Source organism: Bubalus kerabau, chromosome 8 (assembly GCF_029407905.1).
Source record: "Bubalus kerabau isolate K-KA32 ecotype Philippines breed swamp buffalo chromosome 8, PCC_UOA_SB_1v2, whole genome shotgun sequence".
Classification (NCBI taxonomy): domain Eukaryota; kingdom Metazoa; phylum Chordata; class Mammalia; order Artiodactyla; family Bovidae; genus Bubalus; species Bubalus kerabau.
Genome location: NC_073631.1, coordinates 106,672,815 through 106,696,316, shown reverse-complemented (window position 1 = coordinate 106,696,316; position 23,502 = coordinate 106,672,815). Strand labels below are relative to the sequence as shown.

Sequence of the window (23,502 nt, the reverse complement as noted above, 5' to 3'; positions counted from 1 at the left end):
GAAATTAGTTGCTTCTTTGAATTTAGCCACCTGATGCAAAGAACTGACTCTTTGGAAAAGACCCTGATGCTGGGAAAGATTGAAGGCAGGAGGAGAAGGGGACGACAAGGGATGAGATGGTTGGATGGCATCACCAACTCTGTGGACATGAGTTTGAGTGTGGGAGTTAAGCTGTGGGAGTTGGTGATGGACAGGGAAGCCTGGCGTGCTGCAGTCCATGGGGTCGCAAAGAGTCGGACATGACCAAGTGACTGAACTTGAACTTAGCAAAGATGTTTTTTAAATTATGAAATCAAAGAGGGTTTGTCATTCTTCTCTTTGAATAGAATAGGGAAGCTATTTGCATTCTCAGTGAATTAGGGTTAAGAGCCATGAGAACTGGGTGAGTGTGTGCCATTTGGGGAATTATCTACGCAAAAGAGTTGTTGACAGAAGACACATGCCTAGTGCCGTGTGTTCTCTGGACCTGCTTCCAGATGGGAGAATGTTTTGGCAAATGCCACAGTGATTCATAACTATGTTACATAACTGTATTTTGCATTTTGGGTTGAACAACTTGGATTTGTTGCAGGTACAATACAATTAAGTATGGAATTTATTATTCAAAAATATTAGCTGGAAACAGCTCTTATGTGATTTTCATTTATTTGAAGATGTTCTATTGTTCGGGAACGCATCTTCGCAGGACTGTCATTTGAGGAATAAAGTTACTGATGCCGTATTTGATTGTCACCGATGGAGCAGAAGCCCCTTTCCATCTTGAACCTGGTGTATTGGTGGATTTTTGGAAACACACATCAAGGGATGCCAAGCTGAAGGTCCGTGGCTGACTTCCCAGACGGATGTTCATCTCCCACCCGCAGTCCGGCTGCCCCCAGAGGTGACGTGATGGCCGGCATCCTCCGCCTCACTCTGTCCCAGCCAGGATGGACCTTTTGTTGCCAGCTGGTCACAGGGGTTGGGTCTGGTTGCTGAGTCCCAAGCCTCACATCGTGCTGTCAGTCTCAGGACTGAGAATCTGCACAAGATTTATTCCCTGGGCCCCTCCCCATGAGGCCCTGCTTGGACTCCTGCCAGGCTCTTCTCAGGGCCAAGAATATCCCCTTTTTCCTATTTTGTTTTTAGTCACTCAGTCATGTCCAAATCTATTGCAACCCCATGGACTGTAGCCCTCCAGGCTCCTCTGACCATGAGATTCTCCAGGCAAGAATACTAGAGAGCGTTGCCATTTCCTCCTCCAGGGGATCTTCCCGACCCAGGGATCAAACCTGCATCTCCTGGATTGGCAGGTGGTTTCTTTACACTGAAGCACCTGGGAAGCCCCAAAAACCCCCTCGTTAGGCCCTAATGGCCACTAACAGGCCGTTTTGATTTCTACTTTACTAGACTCCTGGCTACTGCCCAGCCAGCACCTTCTCAATGGGCAGTTTTCTCCTGGACTGTCCAGTGATTACTAGAATGGAGCCGTCAGTTTTTTCCCCTTTAAATGTTATGCTTTGCTCATCAGAAGGATCCTGGTCTCTCAATTCACACAGCCTGGCTGGGTGTCCATGCCCAGACACCCCAGGGGATGAGCAAAAATCTTATGGAGAGATGTTTTACATTGTCAACTAATCATATTATCAACAAATTATGTATATTTTGGTAAGCTTTTTAGCTTGAAATATTCTGTGTTAATGCTGGGACTTAATTTTAATTAATTAACTTCAGATTTTAAAGAAGGAAAAGCTATTGGGCAGCCAGGGCTCTGCTCAGGTCCACATTGTTCAGGGGCCCCATCCCTGGAGAAATAGTGTCTCATCTTTGATTCTACTTCAGCTGACAAAATCTCTTTTGTCAGAAATTTCTCAGAATCTTAAACCACACTGGGGCAAAATAAAACCAGGGGCGAATCAAATGTTTCTAATGTAGACGGCTGGAGCTGAGTCATCTGGTTGCAGTTACCTAGTTTTGAACTAGAAAGGACTGTAGTTATCTTCTGGCTCTTTGCTCTTCAAATTGCTTATCTTGACTCACCAGTGATGATGAAACCAATTTTGTGGATCGTGATCAGATTGCATTTGCTTTGTTTTTTCATGGACTAGAGTAGAAGAGAAGAGGAGAATAGACTGGATCAAAGCGGATCTTGCGTAGTAAAAGATATTTAGTAAAACTTTGATTTCAGGTGTATGTGTGTACTGGATCATAATGTAATATACATTATTTACCGAGGCTCATAATTAAACAAAGGGTCAAAGTCCCTGATCTTGTCCCAACCCCCTCATTTCGTACCCGAGAAAACTGAGACTCTGAGAGGGGAAGCCACTGGCCCAAATCCTCGAAGCCAACAAGTAGTCATAGAAAGAGAGTTGGAGCTGAAATGTGAACCTCAATTTTCTATTGTAAGTTGCCATGCTCTATTTGATATTTTTCTAGCCAAACAAGAGGAATTTATATAGGCTGTTGATGTTTAGAAGTATAGGTCACAAAGACTCGGACATCAGTAGTCACTAAAAAGCTCAGCAACTGTCACTTATAGGTTGTCATAGAATGAAGATGGGGGGAGGGCAAGAAAGCGGCGTGAAGTAAGGGGTAAAAGACGAGGTCAGAGGTCCAGGAAAGTGGGTAAGTTTCAGAAGGGTCTTTGGATGACTTTTAGGAAGAGGGAACGTCTTAAACTGCACGGAAAAAGAAAGTTCTGTAGTAATTCACCATTTGGGATCACAAGAGACCATGAGAGGGACAGATAGGGATGAAGAGTCTATTAAAGTTTCATTTGATAAAAATGGGGCTGTAATAGAAATCTCTGTCTTCTTGGTCTAAATTGCCCATTTGTCTGAGAACAGTTGTTCTTTTGATAATCCTCCCGATTGGGCTAGGCATTTAGATCAGTGTGCAGTCTCAGTTGCTCAGTCAGTGGACTACAGACCCCATGGACTGTAGCCCACCAGGCTCCTCTGTCCATGGGATTGTCCTGGCAAGAATACTGGAGTGGGCCACCATTTCCTCCTCCAGGGGATCTTCCCAATCCAGGGATCAAACCTGCGTGTCCTGCATTGGCAGGCAGATTCTTGACCACTGAGCCACCTGGGAAGCTCCTTTGGATTGGAGGTAACTGTCAAATATGTTCCTTTTGACAGCTTTCTTGTTGTTCTCAATGACCTCCTGAAAAGAACAGCCAATCTTATCAGGGTATTTGCTTTTATGAAATAACGTGGCCCCCTAAAGTACAGTATCACTGTAATAAACACTCACTTAAACATGTATTCTAAAAGGCAGAGTATCAGGATTGACATATGTTGACCAGTGAGTATTGATATCTAACTCATTGAATGATTCTCAATGATTGTGGCATAGAGACCATCAGATCTCCTATTAATTTTTTGAAGCTAGTGATTCTAAGCTTTGCTTTCAACACTTTCATGAAAGGCTTAACTTTTACCAAGCTTGGGGACCCAAATATTGCCCCCAGGCTGGCCTTCTGGGCAAATGTGAAGATAATTTAGAATTTTTGTACTTAATTCCATAGTTTCAAGGGTACTGTGTTTTCATTTACATCAGTTCCTCTTAAAACAGAATCACAGTTTTAGGTCACTTAGTAAGTGAATCTCATTCTGAGGCGTGTGCTCCATATTGGCAGCAGAAGCTTTATTTAAGTTGGACTCTGTTCATTGTCTGTGAGGCTCTTTTGCATCTGTGGCTCCATTCCTGCCTAAGATTTCTGCCATTCTTCCACATCTATGATTTTATTGAGCTCGGTCCAGTTTAAAAATGAGAACAATCTCCCTATATCCGTTGCCCAGTGTGAGTCTGAATATTTGTATTTTCTTGAACAAATTGGCATAGTTTCCACCCTAACGGATCCTCTCCCTTGTTTTCAAGTCCAGCATATTGAGATGTCTCAGTGTCTTCTAAACAAAGACTGGTCCTGTGGCAGAGGAGTGCACCAAGTCGAGTCCTTAGGAGCCTTTTCGTTCCCAGGATTTGGGGCCCTCTGGAAGGAGGCCAGCAAACCTCCCACATGAGGATGAGAGAGCCAGCTGACTGCCTGGAAGTGAACCATCTCTATGTGGATCTTCAACCTCATCTAAATAGTACATAAGCACGATGGTGAAGAGCACTTACAGGGAAGTGTTCACACCCTAGTCACTTCCGGAGAACACGCTCCCCTCGTGGATGGCGCAATGGAAGCTGAGCTTAAAAATATATCTGTTTTCTTAGCCGATGCCACATTCCGTATATATCTCACAGTTCTCAGCTTCCTCACTCCTGGTGACCAGGTGCTATGAGTTCACGAGTGCCACTAGTTAAATAAAACATGAGGCAAGAACCTCCAGGTTGGAGGCATATGAGACCCCTCTACCTCCCCTGGGCATGAGCTTTGGGTCTAAGTGCCAGGTCCTTTCTGTCCAAACGAAAGTTTTCTTTATTTGCTAAATTGATTTGAGTGCAAAGACCCAAGGTTCCCTGGGAGATAGACTGCTTTAGATGCTGATACTTACAAAGATGTTCTTACAACACTCTAGTGCTACTAGGTACAAGAAGGCACTATCTGTACCAAAAGAGGGTATTCAGTGTGGCACTGGCATGAGGTTGGGCAGAGAGATGGAGCAGAGAAGTCAGAAATACATACAGGAACCAAGAGACGATTTTTTTTTAATGACATTTTAAATCAATTGGGAAAGGATGCATTTCCAGAAGGAACACCACCCTACTTCCCTTCTTACCCTCAAATAAATTTCTGATGGGTCAAATATCTAAGTTTTTTAATAAAACAAAGTAACGCTAGGAAAAAATGTGGAAGTTAAAAAATATATATCCTTAGTGAAGAAAGCCTTACTGAACAAGATACAAAATGTAGATACCATTGAAGTAGATTAAATTCAACAATACAAAAACATTTTCTGATTGGAACTATATACTTTTTTATATTAATAAAAAATAACAGCAGAGCCATTGCTTACAAGAGAGGTGATATAGGGGAAAGGGGCCTTTGAATAGGAGCCTTCAGGAGCTGCACATGAACTGAAGTTAGGTCGCTGTGTAGGTGGAAGTAATAACTAGTATTGGCACAGTAAATCCTTGTCACCCACTGGATTACAAAATTTGCCAGAAACTGAAGGGGACATAATCTCTATCCTGTTTATGCACGCTCGGTGGTCACCTCAGCTGTATCCGACTCTTTGCGACCCCATGGACCATAGCCCGTCAGGCTCCTCTGTCCATGGGATTTTCCCAGAAAGAATACTAGAGTGGGCTGCCATGCCCAATCACAAACATATTATATTGATACTATTCTTTTAGGGTTTGGGAAGAAATATAGATTCAACTTGGGGTTCAACCTCAGACAAAAGAAGATAACCAGTAATCTTTAATCAAAGGTTATCTAAAACAACAAAGCCTTTCTTTCTCCATGTTATGTTGCCAAGGGTACATTAGTCCCCCTTTATCTGCAGTTTTGCTTTACCTGTTTTCAGTTACCTGTAGTCAACTATGGTTCAAAAGTATTAAGTGGAAAATTCTGGAAATAAGCAACCCATAAGTGTTAGATTGTTAAGTGTTAGAATGTTCTGTGTGATAAAATCTCCTACCATTAAGTTCCATCCCACCCAGGATGTGAATCATCTCTTTGTCCAGCACATCCTGCCCTCCCATTGGTCGCTTAGTAGCCAAATCAGTTTCCAGATCATCTGACTGTCCTGGTAGCCCAAAGCTTGTGTTCAAGTAGCCCTTATTTTACTTAATAAGAGCCCCCAAATACAAGAACAGTGTTCTTGTATTGCGATTCAGATACACTAAAGAGAAGCCATAAAGTATTTCCTTTAAGTGAAAATGTGGAAGTTCTCCACTTAATAAGGAGAGGAAAAAAAAATCATATTCAGCAGCTTCTAAGATCTACAGTAAGAGGAAATCATTTATATGTGAAAGTATGGAGAAGGAAAAAGGAATTTCTGCTAGTTTTCCAGTTGCACCTCAAACTATAAAAGTTACGGCCACAGTGCATGATAAATGCTTAGTTAAGATGGAAAAGACACTAAATTTGTACAGTAAGTTATTCTAAGAAAGAGAGGGAAAGAGACCACAATCACATAGCTTTTATTAAATATATCATTATAGTGGGCTTCCCCGGTGGCTCAGCTGGTAAAGAATCTGTCTGTAATGCAGGAGACCCAGGTTTGATCCCTGGGTCAGGAAGATCCCCTGGAGAAGGGAATAGCTACTCACTCCAATGTTCTTGCCTGGGAAATCCCATGGACAGAGAAGCCTGGTGGGCTGTAGTCCATGGGATTGCAGTAAGACACAACTGGGCAACTGACACTCATAATTGTTCTGAAAAGTGAAAGTCGCTCAGTTGTGTCTGACTCTTTGCAACCCCATGGACTATAGAGTCCATGGAATTCTCCAGGCCAGAATACTGGAGTGGTAGCCTTTCCCTTCTCCAGGGGATCTTCCCAACCCAGGGATTGAACCCAGGTCTCCCACATTGCAGGCAGATTCTTTACCAGCTGAGCCACAAGGGAAGACCAAGAATACTGGAGTGGATAACCTATCCCTTCTCCAGGGGGTCTTCCCGATTCAGGAATTGAACCTGCATTGCAGGCGGATTCTTTACCAACTGAGCTATCAGAGAAGCCCATAATTGTTCTAGTTAATTATTATTGTTGTTGATTCTTTTATTATTGTTGCTGTGCCTAATTTATAAATTAAATTTTATCTTTGGTACATACATATAGGAAAAACACAGTATATACAGGGTTCGGTGGTTTTAGGTGTCCACTGGGGGTCTTGGAACGTACTCCTGGAGGCTACCGTGTGTGCATGTGTGTGTTAAATCGATTCAGTCATGTTATGTTGTGCATAACAGTTGTATAGGTGTGTGTGTCAGCCTTCCTGCTTTACATTCAAGTTCAGAGAAACCACATACAATGTGCATAGATTTATTTGCACAAAGCATGTTGCAAAATTAGACACTTGATGAAGTCATTTTATTCTCAGTGGTGGTGGTGGTGGTGATTTTAACAAACATTGGTGCTCTCAGCCCCTCTTGGCAGAAGGCTTCTCCAGCAACTTACTTTCCTCACAACAGGAAAGGGAAAAGGGTCAGAGGCTGGTTTCCAGTTTGGGGACCCAAACTCTGACTGAGTTGCTATGATGACCACAGGTAATAAGCATAAATACTCATCATGTTTGGTGTTCAGGTACAGAGTAAAGAGATCCTCTCTGCCCACACTTTCAACATATATGCTCTGTCATGCATCTCGGTGTGGCATCAACAGCGTGGGGTTTCCCTCATCACATGATGAATCAGTCTATTATTTCAATGTTAACGGGACCAATCTGGGATAAATAACATTTCCTAACAACAGAAGGAATCCAAAAGTTAAGACAATTCAAACCAAATCATTTCCCAAAAGAAGGGGGTCTTTCGTTGAACTTGGTCCATTCTTGCCATTCCCAATCAGTGAAACCATTTTGTTCAAATTTTAAAAGTAACAAAATAATTTTTAGGGCTAGAAAGGCCCTTAAATACAGACTAGTTTAACTCTTTCATCTGAAAGGGTGAACATACTGAGTCTCACCCAGTTTACAGAACTCAAACAGGCTTTCCCGGTGGCTCAGTTGGTAAAGAATCTACCTGCAATGCAGGAGACCCTGGTTCAATGCCTGGGTTGGAAAGACCCCCTGCAGAAGGGACAAGCTACTCACTCCAGTATTCTTGGGCTTTCCTGGTGGCTCAGTTGGTAAAGAATCCACTTGCAATGTGGGAGACCTGAGTTCAACCCCTGAGTTGAGAAGATCCCCTTGAGGAGGGCATGGCAATATCCCACTCTAATATCCTTGCCTGGAGAATCCCCATGGACAGAGGAGCCTGTGGGGGTCAGGGCTACAGTCCATGGGGTCGCAAATAGTTAGACATGACTGAGCGACTTTCACTTTTCACAAAGCTCAAACAAGACTTTACCCCACCACTACAGTGCCTCTCAATTTGGCAGTGGACACATTTAAAAAGAAGTCAGCATTTTAAGACTCATCAATTTTTCTAAAGCAGAGAAAGTTGACAGTTTTGTATGAAGAAATTATGCCATCACCTTTCATTTTTTCCATTTTTATCTAAGATCATACTGCAATTTCTCTCTCTTCAACCTCATTTGAGATTGTTCTCTATGATTCAAGTTTTCTTGAAATGAAAAGGGTAAATTGTGTAAAGTTAAAGTTGGGGGAGTGGGAAGTTGATTGGCCATCCTGTCGTCAAGGAAATCAATCTGTCTCTTTCTCTGTCTCATGCACACATACACACATCACCATCACCAGCACCACACAATCCACCAATTAATACAGTGCCATTTGAACTCTTCATCTGAGGTTTTAAAATTATTTTAAAGTACTCAAGAGCTCTACTCTGAAAATCTGTACAGAACTACTTCAAGGGAGTGATTCCTAGAATGAGACTTAGAGAAGCCTTTTTCTAATTCTGGGGAAACCACCATCCTTCTGAGTCAGTGCTGTGCCTCAGAAATGTATGACAGTCTCCAAGGTCAATGTCAAGTCAACAGCAGAAGGAGACTGTTGGAAAGATAAGTTCTTCAGTACCTATTATACTCAGCGTAAGAAGCTATGCACTTAAAAAAAATGGGGCAAGGGGTGGGTGGAGATCATGCTAAAAGGGATCACAGAGAGTGAGATGGAATTGCCTGTTATTTAAAGTATGCACTATCTCCCCACTCTTCTTTTCGAGGAGTACATCTCCCTGCTCCACCAGTGTCGAGCTTGGCCAAGTAACTTGCTTTGGCCTAACTGCACACAGAGTGTGCTTTCTGCCCAGATTTTGGTTTCTGCATATAACTTGGTTTGGTTGATAGGATGTTGGCAGAAACTTAAAATGTTCTTGCACCATTGGGCTTGCTCTCTTGATACTTTCCCTTCGCAAAACAAGCCTGCCCTGGCCCTCCTGCCTTTCCAAGGAGGATGAGGGAAGCGTGGGGCACAGCTGCCCCCGCTGAACCTGCAGAAGCCCCAGGAAGCCCAGCTGAGCTTCCCAGACAGGCGAGCTCAGACCAGCCAACTCGAGCCAACCCATAGGCATACCATCCATAATAACTTGTTCTTTAAGTCACTGCATTTTGGAGTAGTTTCTTATCCAGAAATGACAGACCAATCCGAGACCATCGAGTAGAATATCTTCATGTACCACATTTTCAGGGTTACATAGCAAACTAAAGAGTGTTGAGAAGAACTTGGCCAAAACCGTGGGTCTCCTGGCATTTCCACAAAGAGTACATGTCAATCCCTCTTGAAAATCATCACTGAGAGACCAGCATCACGTGCCCCATGGATAGAAGGGCTCACAAACCAAGTGGACCCCATTAGGATATACAATAGGAATGCCATAGAACTTTGCTGCCCCTAGAAAAGTTATCAGAGACCTAAGATTCTGGAAAAAAGCTACCTCAAATCATCCAGCCACTGAGGAAAAGCTGCGAGAGAACAGACTAAAATGACTAGGACTTCAGCCTAGAAGGACATGGGCTGAGAATCAGTATGATTCAAGTCTATTAAATCTTGAATAGGGTAAATGGTCTGATCATAGGCTTATTTGTCAGATGCCAGAATTTTTTTTAAAAAAGGAGCATACTCTGAAGCATAAAAAGGAAAAATAAAGGGGCTATAGAAGATGGGGGTGACAGAGGGTGAGATGGTTGGATAGCATCACTGACTCAATAGACATGAGTTTGAGCAAGCTCTGGGAGACAGTGAAGGACAGGGAAGCTTGGCATGCTGCTTCATGGGGTCTCAAAGAGTCAGACACGACTTAGTGGCTGAACAGCAAAATATATATATATATATATATAGTTATGACTGATTTGCAATGATGAACAAAAACCAACACAACATTGTAAAAGTGATTACCTTCCAATTAAAATAAATAAAGGAAAAATCTACATAGGATACTGGTATTCAATTTCTTAAGTTTGGTGATAGATACCTGTTCATTTTATTAATATTCTTAAATTCTACATGTTACATGCTCTTTGGAATATATATTTCACAATTAAAAGAAAACATGAAGAAATTTTTTAAAAAGGGAAAATACAGGAAAAAGAAGGGGAAGGCCTATATTACTGAGAATTAGGGTGAGCATGCGACCAGTCTACCCAGGTCAGTCTTAGTTTCCACTGTTTCCTGCAGTAAGTATGAATAGCAGCCCCTGTTACTTTGAAATGTGTACAGTGTCAGATAATAGATGATATGGCCATACAGCTAATGCATATTTTACCCATAGAGTTGAATAAAATGGGCCTGAATAAGGTTTAAAAGGGGCTTCCCTGGTAGCTCAGTGGTAATGAGTGCTAATACAGGAGACGTGAGTTTGATCCCTGGATCGGGAAGATTCCCTGGAGAAGGAAATGCCAACCCATTCCAGTTTTCTTGCCTGGGAAATTCCATGGACAGAGGAGCCTGGTGGGCTACAGTCCATGGGGTCCAAAAGGAGTCGGACACAACTGAGTGACTAAAAAACAACAACAAAAGCTTAGATAAGATCATGGGGAAAGACTTGCCTTGCCATGGGTGGTCAAGGCAAATTAGAGTGAGGTGTGGAGGGCCACTGCCTCCCTTGCAACACACCTCTGGTACAGTCATCAGAGATGGTCAAGGCACCCAGCGCCTGAACCAGCTGGTTGGGCTTTAAAGACTGGGAAACGGTGTTTTTCAGGCTAGCACCATGCACCCTGGGCCACCCTGGGATCTTCTCTAGGAGCCCCATCTGTACAGTTGGGCATACTCATTGTGGATTCTCAAAAGTGATAAACACAGGCAACATGCCCATTCTCATCATTCCTTCCATGTCACTTCAACACACACAAATCCAAACACATGCGAGAAGAATGGAGTTTTCATCTTACCCACTCAGAGGTCCATATTGCTTTCTGAGCTCCATGTGGCTTTCCCAGAAACCCTGCAGAAAACAAGCACTATAGTAAAAATCAGATGAAACAATTTCAAATATTTAAACTTCTTCAGGAAAAAAGTCTACAATCATGAGAACACAATTACATCAACCATAAAAAAATAATCGAAGCGGTCTTGTTTTCAGAACTGTTTCAGTTCTCAGTACTCCAGTACTTTGGAGTATTAGAATAAACTAGTGGCTTGAAAAAATAATATTGCCAAGAGACAGTCACTGTCAACTCTGCTTTAATGGACAGATGAGATCATCTGTACTTATACTATTTGTGTATAATTGCTGCTAAAATATTTGAAAACTGTTTGCTTTCTCAACTATGCTAACATTCCCCTCTGCAATTTGGTTTATATTATTATTATTTTTGGCAGAGCCTCTTTTCACAGCCACTATAGGCATAAATGTCTGCTGAGTGTACCCAAATTATCACAAACTCTGAATTATGATCCAAGTTAAATTTTAACTAAAATCAACATATTCAAGGCATAAGAACCTTAGAGCTACTTTATATATGAGACACGTTTTGGGGTGGGAAAGGAGGGTTCCAGGATATATACACAGCGTGGAGCAGGGTCAGAAAAATGCTTGACTCACTGTGTTGTTCAGATGGGGTCTGTGTGTGGATATACACAGGGGGAAAGTATGGGTTAAGGGTTGAAAATGGCTGGATCCATTGTGTTATGGGAAAGAAATAAACATGAAAACATGGTTCAGTTGGGATGGAAGTGGAAGAGAGGAGACCCCTAGACTTGTGCTGTGGGAATGGAGTGGACAGGTAGTCACATAAAGGGTGGGTGAGAGTAGAGAGTTGGGAAGGTAGAAGAGGTGGATGTTCTTAATGAAAATCCATCCTAGGCTCTTTCGGTCAAGCTCCACCATCTAGTTGCTGTTCAGTTGCTCAGTCTTATCTGACTCGGCAATCTCACGGACTGCAGCATGCCAAGCTTCCTTGTCCTTAACTATCTCCCAGTACTTGCTCAAACTCATGTCCACTGAGTCAGTGATGCCATCCAAACATCTCATCCTCTGTCCCCTCCTTCTCCTCCTGCCCTCAATCTTTCCCAGAATCAGGGTCTTTTGCAATGAGTTGGCTCTTCGCATTAGATGGCCAAAGTATTAGAGCTTCAGCATCAGTCCTTCCAATGAACATTCAGGGTTGATTTCCTTTAGGATTGACTGGTTTGATCTCCTTGCTGTCCAAGGGACTCTCAAGAGTTTTATCTACCACCACAGTTCAAAAGCATCAATTCTTCAGTGCTCAGCCTTCTTTATGGTCCAACTCTCACATCCATACCTGACTACTGGAAAAACCATAGCTCCACCTCCATCTAAGCTTGCCATATATTAATACCAAGGAAAGCTCACATGACTATAAAAACAGTCAATGAAATGACTATGTTCTAGCAAGAACTTGGCAGGATTTGCCCATATGAGAGTGAGCAGCTAAAAAGGAACATATGTGGAAATTAGCCAAAGGCAGGCACAGTGTGCTCGGCACATCGACAGGGATATGGTTTAACTCAACATGTTGATACTGAATTAATTCAGTCAAGTCTGAATGCAACTGATCATTTCCCCCACAGAAATTTGTGAAATGGATTTGCGTTAATCTCCTATCTGATTTGTTGTTGTGTTTTGACACTTAGAAATGTCTTCACACTTGCTTCACGGAGCTGATGGGGAGCCTTGCTGCGATGCTGTTTGTGGGCTGAAAGTTGTGGCCTGGCCACCCCTGAGCTAGAAAGGAGAGAAGGAAGTGTTAAATAAAAAAAAAAAAACACTGGGAAGAGAGAAACAACAATAAACAGTCGGAAGGGGTGTTGAACCGAGAAAGGGACAGAACGGAAGAGAAGAGAAACTGATGAGAAAGAAAAGGGACAGAAACAGCGTATGTTATTTTCTATCTGACGCCAAGGGCCAGCCTTTCCGGTGGCAGGGGTGGGGAAAGCCTAAAGAGATCTTAGAGGGGTGTTATCGGGATTGGCCCCAATTTAGTCCTTCCTGCCTTTGTTTGGCTTAGTGGCTTCACATGTAGGATCTGTAGCCTCCTAATATTGGGTCTGGTGGCAGCACCCCCCACAGGAGTTGGCAGAATAAATCATCTGGCTTCTGAGAAAACCCAACGTGAAAAACAAAAATAACCTGCAAAGATAAAGTCCCAGGACTTTATCTCCAAATGCCCAGAGGGCATTCGAGTCTTTCTGGCAAATCAAAGGCACCTCCCTAAACCAGCTGACCTCCCGACCTTTTATTTTCGTGGACTCCAGGCCATTCTCCCTGTTGTCTGGCTCCAAACTTAAAGATGAGTTGACTCATTCTGCCTTGACTTCTCCTCGCCTAAGTCACCATGAGAGTTACTAATTTTGCCCCCAAAGTTCTTCTCTTTCACTCTCATCTCCACCCTGGCCAAGTCCTCACTGCTTCACAGCCAGGGCTCAACAACTGTTGGATTCTACAGACCTGCTCTAAATCTTACAGAGAAATCTTCCCCTTTGGTGTCCCCCTCCTACTCACCAGTGTTGGGACATGCACAGCTCTTCACTTGCCTTTCTGAACTGTCAGTGATCTAAGTGTTAGTCGCTCAGTCTTTGCAACCCCATGGACTATAGCCCACCAGGCTCCTCTGTCCATGGGATTCTCCAGCCAAGAATACTGGAGTGGGTTGCTGTGCCCTTCTCCAGGGATCTTCCCAACCCAGGGATCGAACCCACATCTCTCACATCTCCGGCATTGGCAGGTGAGTTCTTTACCACTAGCACCACCTGGGAAGCCTGCTCTTCTCTCTTTCTCACAGCAGTGTTCCCTGGTGCTCCCCAATCTCTGCTTTTTAGTCCAGGCTGCTCCCCAAGCTGTGCCCTGTTTCTCATATGGTGCCATCACACACATCATTGTTCCCACCTGGTGTGGGTCTCCTTGTCTTTGTGTCTTATCGCTCCTGAAGACCCCCTCCTCCAGGAAGTCCTCCAGGATGACTCTAGCCCTGATGGATCTCCCCCTCCTCTGAAGGACAAACTGCAGCTACCATGTCTACCACCCACACTAGCGCTAGGGCATGGGCAACTTTTACTTGTTCCACATTCCAGGGCCCGGCACATTTAGATACTCATTAAATGGGTTTTTGCATGAATGCCAGGATACCAGGACTCTATATGTGTTGATGAGTGATCAGTGATGGATCGTTCTCATCACACAAGAACTGATGCAATTCACACATGGACCTCCCTGAGTGTGGGCGACCTGAATGGAAGCAATGCTTTGTGGGTAAAGCTGCTCTGGGCTCAGAGCATCTTATATCAGAAGACAGTGGAAGGCAACCCTTACCTGGCAGAAAAATGCTAAGTTTCCAATAAAAGGAGAAGGCTTGGGATGTCTGATGCCCAACTTCTCTAGTCTTGAAAACGCTGATGTGGAGTACCTGAGGGAAAAAAGCACGTTTTAAAAACTGAGATACAGGTTCACACTTTTGGCCCTATCTGATATCAGAATTGTTGAGCTCTCCAGATGTGAGGGTAGGAGAAGTTTCCAGGTGACAGCATCTTAGGACTGATGAGGTGGAGGCCTTGAGGTGTGCGAGTGGCATGAGCTCAGTAAATTCCCCCTGATTAACAGGCTAGAGATTAAGACATCCTCAGATGTCTTAGCTGAAAGTCCCCTTAGAGATGATGTAGCCCAAACACCCCTTCCCCACCTACAATTTCTGTCAATAAATAGTATTTAAAACTTCACTTTGGGAATTCTCTGGCAGTTTAGTGATTACGATTGCACTTTTACTGCCAAGGGTCTGGGTTCAATCCCTGGTCAGGGAACTAAGATTCCACAAGCCGCACAGCATGGCCCCACCCCACCTCCAAAAAGCTGCACCTCTGCCCATGTCAGCTCCTCAACCTTTAAATCTACCATCAACAATTCTCTTGCAAGGTGAGGCGAAAAAAGTAACAATGGCAAAAATCAGTTCCCTGCACAAATCTGTGGATTTTCTTGGTCAAATTGACCCCTGCACATAATTTATCCCTCATCACATTCCATGACCTAATAGAGAAAAAATAAAAAAAACAAGGAAGGAGGGGACACTCTGTGGAACAAGACCTCATCACCAACCACTTGCAAACCCTCTATGTCTTTGTTTTCATGGCCTGAGACCATATGGGAAGCATATTTTTCTAGCCCCAAATCAGGAAACATGGCCCCACAGATGTATGTGCCACCTTCCAGGAGAAAGCAACAGTTTGAGAAGTGCAGTGTTGCTGTCAAAACATTGGAATTACTAGGATATTTCGACAATTTATGGGAACAGAGGGATAACACAGTGAAAGTCAGAACTAGCTTAGAAAAACCTGGGCATATGGCTGTAATCCCTAATCAGCCAGCCAATTATGTCAAAAGTTCAGTTATTTCAGAAAAATTAATGAATCAAACTGGGTGTTTAGCATCGTACAAAGATCAGCCAAATCTCAATATCGGAGCAAGGGAAAATATAAAGAATATGCCTTCAGTCAGACTTCATAGGAACATTGGAACTTGAAAAATCCTGCAGCTCCAAGCCTCACTTATCATTAGAAAGATGGAATGTTTGCTGTAGACTCTGACCTTCCCTTTCTTGCCTGCAGTCCAATAAGGAGCAGTTAAGCACATTGCAATGAATACTCAAATATTCAGGGAAAGGACAACAGGTTAACTGTTGATTTGCGTTACTTTGAGCAATGTTGCTACCTTTAAAGTGGCCACAGGGAGAATCAAGCCAGGGTGAAAAGGGAAGGTGGGTTCTCCTCCCAGTTCTCCAGACCAAGGTTTCCTCTGAGTGGCTGCACTATTGGGTTTGAATGGGTCCCCAGGACATCACACTTAAGTCCACGTTCAAGGGTAATTACAAACCACACTCAAGAGCCTCGTGTGAATTACATGGACTCGTCATGCCCACATTCCTCTTCATTAGTGTGTATGCCAAAGGTTGACAGCAGAGTGTGTAAAAGTATTTCAAGTAGACTGTGATGTTTTAAATAACCCCCTTCACACTTAAGACGAAAGACCAAAGGTGACTTACCCATCTACTCAACACTTGCCTCAGCGGCCTCAGATCTGGTTTCTGGTTCATTTTTTCATCAATTTTTATGAATTATTTTCTAAAATGTAATCTCTAATGGGTAGAAAGAAATATGTCGATCTTAGGCCACGTAATTACATCTTAATTTTGTAATTAGATGTCTTGATTGTCTAATTAAAGGACAAGAAGTCTGTGCCTAATTACACATGCTAATTATCATGCAAGCCCATGCCCTAATTATGTAACTCCACTTACAAAAATACCGCTTGTGTGTCTCTGCACAAAATTCAGACATTTCCAAACATATGGCATCAGCAGAGAATGTTCTGGACATAACCATAAACTTCACTCTGCAGCCCAGAGTCAAGTATAGAACTGAAGCGTCTTCAGCTAGGAATGGGCCAAATGTTGCCATCAGTAACTAGAGACCTTGCACTAAAATCAACAGTGAGAGATCACTGCCTCCAGACTTCTGAGCAGAATTACAAAGTGCGCTCCATTTGTCTTGCTTGCAGTTCCTTCTCTGCATCCATGTTTCATATTCTCCACTCCCAGACTCCCCTATGTCAGTCTCAATAGGTTCTTAACCCAGAATCCATGGACTCTAGGAATCATGGGTTGAATTGTGTCACCCCTCCAAAAATCAGTAGAATTCCTGTTCCCAAAATACTATCTTATTTGGAGATAGGGTGGTTGCAAATGTAATTAGTTAAAGATGAGGGACTTCTCAGGGGTGCTAGTGGTAAAGAACCCACCTACCAGTGCAGACAATGAAAGAGATGCAGATTCAATCCCTGGCTTGGGAAGATCCCCTGGAGAAGGAAATGGCAAGGCACTCCAGCATTCTTGCCTGGAGAATCCCACGGACAGAGGGGCCTGAGGGCTACAGTCCATGGGGCTGCAGAGTTGGATGTGATTGAAGCAACTTAGGATTGATGATGGTCATACTGAAGTAGAGTGGATCTCTAAGCCATTATGGCTGGTGTCCTTACAGGAGGATGCTCCGTGAAGACATGGAGACACAGGGAGACTGCCATGTGATAACAAAGGCAGAGATTGGAGTTACGTGGCTGCAAGCCAGGAAATACCAAAGGTTGTCAGCAGATGACTGGAAGCTAGGAAAAAGAAGGATGAATTCTCACCTACAGAGGGAACATAACTCTGCAAAAAGCCTTGATTTCAGACTTCTGGCTTCCAGAATTGTGAGACAAACTCTGGTGTTTTAAGCCCAGTTTGTGTTATTTTAATATGGCAAATGTAATTAGTTAATTTTAATATGGAAATTGGTACACCAGTTTTAATAGGAAACTGGTACACCAGGAATACCCATAAATGAGTTTAGAGTCAATGAAAAAAGATTTTCTGAAAAATTTCCTGTTACCTTAAAAATTATCATTTTGAAAGAAATTTCTTTTTTGTCTCAGATTATACCATTAAGTCCTGAGCTATTAGTAAAGAACTGGCAGGGACTTCCTGGTGGTCCAGTGGTTAAGATTTCGTATCTCCACTGCATGAGGCATGTGTTCAATCCTTAGTCTAGGAACTGAGATCCTGCATGCCACATGGTGAAGCCAAAAAAAAAAAAAAAAAAAACAATTCTGGTGGCCCAGGATGCTAGTAAATCAGATAACATTCAGCCATCATGTGGCTGCCGTGTTGCGATATTTAGAACAGCTTCTCTGACGGGAATTAATGCAAGTGTATTCCACAATTATGATCTTGAACGTCTATCATTGTTTACATCAAGGATACTTAACTTGGAAAATGACAATGGAAAGTATATGAAGTAGCTTCAAATAGCATTCTTTGGTTTTATGCTTACAACCAAAGTGTCATTTATTCCCAAGGATTCAAACCCTGCAGGATCAGTGATGCTCCTTCTACTGTCCATTCTCAAAAAACAAACAAAAACAAAAAAACACATGGAACCGCTTGGGATTGTTTTCAACATAAGAAATTCCCCAGTATTTTGTCTTCTGCAAGACAAAGGCCTTTCCTGATGTATTCAACAAGAGTGGTCAACCAATTGCTTAGCCAAAAAAAGCCACTCATAATAAACTGAGGGATATTTTGATAAATTAAACTATTAAACTGATGTATTATAGAGATGACTGAGCTGGCTGAATTGAAGTGAGGGTCGTTCAGTCCTGTCTGATTCTTTGCAACCCCATGGATTGTAGCCCACCAGGCTCCTCTGTCCATGGGATTCTCCAGGAAAGAACACTGGAGTGGGTTATCATTCCCTTCTCTAGGGGATCTTCCTGACCCAGGGATCGAAACTGGGTCTCCTGCAGTGCAAGCAGATTCTTTACCATCTGAACTACCAGGAAAGCTGAGATTAGAGCCAAAGCAGAAAAGAGTCAAACCGTGGTCTGCTCTACAAGTTTCCCTCACTGTGTATCTTAAGCCGCAGCCATAGAGGACTTGGCTTTTCCCTTCTGTGCTTTTGGGAGCCACAGACCCTCAGTCCATTCTTTATGTCTTCACGATCCCTATCAAAGAATTTCTACTTAGTGAGCTGCTTTTGGAAATTTCGGAGGCTACTGATATTTTTTGAAATAGTGGAAGATTCCTTTGGCAAATAGCAATTTTCCTGGGATAAAAATCATGGTGTGCCAGGAAGAGACGAAGCCCAAGGGTGCCAGGTAACCCACCTGTCCCACCTCTGGAGAAGAAAAGGCCTTTGTCATGGTTACAGTATCCTTGTGACACACACAGCCATTAAAGGCTTAGCCAGCGTTTCCATAAAAGGCTGTGTGGCCACATGGGAAACTTTATTAGATAAGGACTTATATTTTTGGCTCTTCAAAAGATTTTAAGACACAGGAGCAGAAGATGAGATTTGCCAGCTTTCCAGAAAATAAATCTTGAAATGCTTGACAGAAATTTGGGCAAAGGAGCTAGAAATATCAGGGAGAAAGCCTATTCCCATTTTATTAAAATTGTAAATTTTTTCTGAGTATATTTTTATGTATTTGAGATCCTTGTCTCTGTAATTTTTTTCTATTTCTTTACTTTTCTACTCTTTCCATTCAACATAAGGAAGATATCTCCATATTATAAGTCCCTTATGAATATTATTTTTATGGTTGTATATTCCTCTTATGGACATATCAAAGTTTACTAAACTATCTTTATTGTTAAATATTTAGGATGTTTTCAGCTAATTTAAGTTAGGCCACTACAACTCTATACATCAAACTCTTCCAATATTTTACACATGAAGCTTTTCTGGCTCTGAAATCCCTGAGTCACTGGTTTTAAACACTGGCGTGCAATACCAAATTGTTTTCCAGAAAGTTTGTCCCAGTTAGTCTCAGTGTCAGTGTACATCCATTTCACCAAACACTCTCATTTAATTCTTCCGAGTTTTGTAGACACATCCATGTATCAACATCTCGATGTCTGTACTTTTTTGGAGAGAAAACGTTTTTTGCCATTGCTTTTCCTCCAATTTCAAAAATATTTTCCAACTTTGAAATTCCCCTATCTTTCCCCCTTATTCCCATTACAGTTTATCTAGGGGGCAGATACAGTTTATCTAGGCAGAATTGTGCTACACTGATTGGTTAAAGAATTAGTTGGGAAACGAGCAGTCGTCAATAGGTGACTGCAAGCTGATGCCAAGCACATATTTGGGCAGGGAGAGGAGGACACGCAGATGAATTCTGAACAGCTTTTGTTTAGCAAATAACTAGCTGCAGCCTTGTTAGCTGACTTTGAATTGTTTTCTTTTTCCTTCCCCCATTCTTCCCCTACAACGACACTTAAAGGAACTGTTAGTATACAAATTGCTTCTTCAGTCATGTCTCAGGACCGGAGTTCATTGGAAATAGAATTTCTCTATAAGATCGTCTCAGTTCCTCTTTTAGTGCCTCATTTCTTTTTTCACATCCTCATCTTCACATTTGGTGCCCTCTCTTGAGACCCGTTCCCTTAAGACCTTGCCCTCAGGACTGGAAACCATCCAGTGTGCGTTCACTCATGTGTCAGTCAGTAGCAGTTAGAGAAGCTCGTAAGATTATAAACTGCAAAGCAGAATGTTCATTAACTTATAAGAGCAGGTGTCCTTTTCCAGGAACAAGATGCTGATGTATCTACTCAGAGTACATCCTTTTCAGGTACTTGAGAAGTCAAAGCAATCATCAGAGGGTGATGTGTTAAGGCAGGTTCTATAGTAAGAGGTGGCTCATCAGAAAACATGTCAGTGGGACCCTGGGAAAAATAATCCTGCCCCACAGCTGAGTGCCCTTCTATTAAGGGTTGGCAAAGAGACCCACCCCTCTCTCCACTGGTTTATAAGGCTGCCTCCATCCATGTCCGACTCTTTGCGACCAGCCCTATGGATTGTAGCTCACCAGGCTCTTCTATCCATGGGATTCTCCAGGCAAGAATACTGGAGGGGGTTGCCAAGCTCTCCACCAGGGGATCTTCCTGACTCAGGGATCAAACCCACGACTCTTACGTGTCCTCCCTTAGCTGGCAGTTTCTTTGCTACTAATGCCACCTGGGAAGCCCTGGCTCCACCCTACACCCTAGGAATATCGGAGCTCTGATCTATTCTGACTGTTTGTCTGACTTGTCCCAGTGCCTCATTATTTTAACTATTATAAGTCTGTAACACCTTGTAATATCTTACTTTCTCCCATTAATTTTAGAATTGATTAGTCTAGTTTGATGAAAAATCCTCTTGGAATTTTTATTGGAATTGCATTAAATTTATAAATTAGTACCAATGTTATCACAACCCTGAGTCTTCTCATCTATGTATATATCTCTACATCAACTCATTCTCTGTCCTTTGTAACATTTTGTACTTTTGTGCACAGAGAGTGTTTTGCTATTTACATATATTGGGTTATTTTTATTGCTCATGTGTAGGAGCATCATTTGTGCTTTACGTCAGTCTTGTAATCAAGATCCTTCTAAAATTTCTTATCAGTTCTTCTGGTTTACATGTGGATTCTCTTTAATTTCTTACACAGACAGTTATATTTTATACAAACAATATCAGTTTGTTCTCTTTTTTCCCTAATCCCTTTATCTCACTTTTCATTTTCTTATCACACTGGCTAAGACCTTAGTACAATGTTTAAAAGATGCAGTGAGAGAGAACATCTTTTTCTTGTTCCTGACTCTATAGGAATGTATCTAATGTTTTAAAATTAAGTGTAAGATTTTGCCATAGATTTTTAACAGGCACCCCTTATAAAGGACATTCCTTCCATTCCTAGTTTGCTTGGAAAAGTTTTCCTTGAGGAGTATTGCTATAGGTTTGTCTATCTTTTCCAAGCCCCAACTTTTTGCTTTTGTCACTCATTTCTACATTTCTCTTTTTGCTGTTTTTATGTCTGTTTCATAATTTTATGCTCATTTTTTATTATGATCTTCCTACTATTTTCTTTGGGTTTATTCTTAGTTCTTTATTTTTTTTTCTTTTAGCTTCTTAACAACTTGGCTCACTTATTTTCAATATTATCTTATTTCTAATAAATGCATTTAAGAATATAAATCTCCCTCTCCTTACTTGTTTGGCTGCTCCCCATGCATTTTGAAACATACCACTTTCATTGTCTGATAGCTGCATCCCAATAGGAGACTTCTGAATATAAAATAAGCTGTAAGATGTACACAGGCAAAACTCAGTGGGACAGATACTCTGGAGTTGAATTTCCCATTGTTTTTCAATTCTGTTCAACCCTATCCATGAAATTAAGTAACAGTCATTATAGTTTGTTCCCAAAGACTCAGGAAAGGAGACTGTTTACAATCTTCACTCTTCTGGGAAAAAAAAATAGAGGACTACTGAACAAATACACAAATATCTGACTGATGTGCAGTTCTTTCTCCAATAATAGAAGAACCACAAAAACGTTGTTGCTGTTCGGTCGCTAAGTTGTGTCCGACTCTGACCCCATGGACTGCAGCACGCCAGGCTCTCCTGTCTTTCACTGTCTCCCGAAGTTTGCTCATTAGAGTTATTAGTCTGACAACAATTTTGTCACAGCACAAGAAAAATACATTTATATCAACAAACAGAGGCTGCCCTAGTGGCTCAGATGGTAAAGAATTCACCTCCAATGCAGGAGATCTGGGTTCAATCCCTGGGTTGGGATCCCCTGCAGAAGGGAATGGCAACCCACTCTAGTATTCTTGCCTGGAGAATTCCATGGACAGAGGAGCCTGGCAGGCTACAGTTCATGGGGTTGTCAAGAGTTGGACATGACTGAGCGACTAACACACACACTCACCATTATTATAATTTTTAACCTTCCCTATGTACCAGAGATTATGCCAAGAACTCTCTATATATTCTCCTCTATGAGCCTTCCAACAATTATATAAATGTAGGCATAAATATTCTTCTTATATCACTGATTAAGAAATTTATGCTTAAGGAAATTAATTAGCACCCCCAAGTTGGCAGTGCTGCTAAGAGATTGAGGCAGAGATGAACCCAGGTCTGCCACATTTCAAACAGGTGCTGTGTGAACCCTACTGACCTGTTTCTTCCCGTCCTCTAAGGTAGGGTGTTGTTGACAAACCACTGCATGAGAACAAGGGCAGGTTTCTTAGAAACCAAAGGTATAATTATAACAGATACTAATTAACTGATGACCATAATGAGAGAGAGCGCGTCTTTGCCTTTCTAAAGCCAGTGCTTCACTTCTGCTTTTACTCAGAATTCTCAACTGTTTCTTTTTTCAGTTGCACCTATTTCTCCTTTTCTTCTGGATCACTGCTATCAGTATACAGACATATTCTAGTGTCTTCTGTTTTAAAGAAAAGTAAAGCAGACTCCTGTGATTCCAGCCCTTTCCTTATTTTCCTTTTTTTTTTCCCAGTAAAACCTCTTAAAAGCATCATCTAGCCATGTTCTCTTCCTCGTCTATACCCTATTCTCTTTTCCATCTTCCCGACTAGGTTTCTGCACCCACCACTTAAGTGGAAGTGGCCTTGTCAGGGTCACTTGTCACTTGTCCAAGGTTTTGATCTTGTCATTCAAGTAATTTCTAGCTAGTTTTGTTTTTATTTTTTCCACTTGCTCTCAGCAGCATTTTGATACAGATAAACACTTCCTTCTTCCTGAAACATTCTCTTCTCTTGGTTTCCATGACATCACACCTCCTACCTCAGGGGCTGGTCCTCAGAGTCTTTTCTGGCTCCTTTCCTTCAATTAGTCCCATCACTTTCAACACCATCTATATGTCAATAACTTCTACGCTGCTATCTCTAGCCCCATTCTCTCCACTGAACTCATCTCTATCCAGACATCACCTTGGCTGCACTCTTTTGATGTTTATTAGGCATGTTTTAAATTTCATAATTTGCTTGCTTATTCCCTTGTTAGGCTCCCCTTGCAGCTCAATCAGTAAGGAATCCACCTGCAATGCAGGAGACCCAGGTTTGATTCCTGGGTCGGAAAGATCTTGTGGAGAAAGAAATGGCAACCCACTCTAGTATTCTTGCCTGGGAAATCCCATGGACACAGGAGACTCACGGGGTACAGTCCATGGGT

The 23,502-nt window shown here is 42.2% G+C and overlaps 1 protein-coding gene and 1 long non-coding RNA gene across 13 annotated transcripts in view; one reads left to right on the top strand and one right to left on the bottom strand.

Annotated features, from left to right (window-relative positions):
- TBXAS1 (thromboxane A synthase 1) overlaps positions 1 to 23,502 on the bottom strand; it is a 173,959-nt gene that overhangs the window by 114,086 nt on the left and 36,371 nt on the right. The window contains exons 2-3 of the mRNA XM_055591076.1: positions 14,264 to 14,357; positions 10,884 to 10,936 (exon numbers count right to left, since the gene is read on the bottom strand). Coding sequence (XP_055447051.1) covers positions 10,884 to 10,936; positions 14,264 to 14,357 — 147 coding nt within the window. The remainder of the gene's footprint in view (positions 1 to 10,883; positions 10,937 to 14,263; positions 14,358 to 23,502) is intronic.
- LOC129659572 (uncharacterized) overlaps positions 1 to 23,502 on the top strand; it is a 143,555-nt gene that overhangs the window by 106,285 nt on the left and 13,768 nt on the right. For 3 of the 12 annotated variants that reach the window (XR_008718130.1, XR_008718136.1, XR_008718125.1), the window contains 2 exons: positions 654 to 818; positions 3,867 to 4,463. The exons of 5 other annotated variants lie outside the window; for them this stretch is intronic. This is a non-coding gene — a long non-coding RNA (uncharacterized LOC129659572). Of the gene's footprint in view, positions 1 to 653; positions 881 to 3,861; positions 4,464 to 23,502 lie in introns of those variants that run through there. 4 more of the 12 variants (XR_008718133.1, XR_008718129.1, XR_008718134.1 and 1 more) reach the window with 3 other exon arrangements.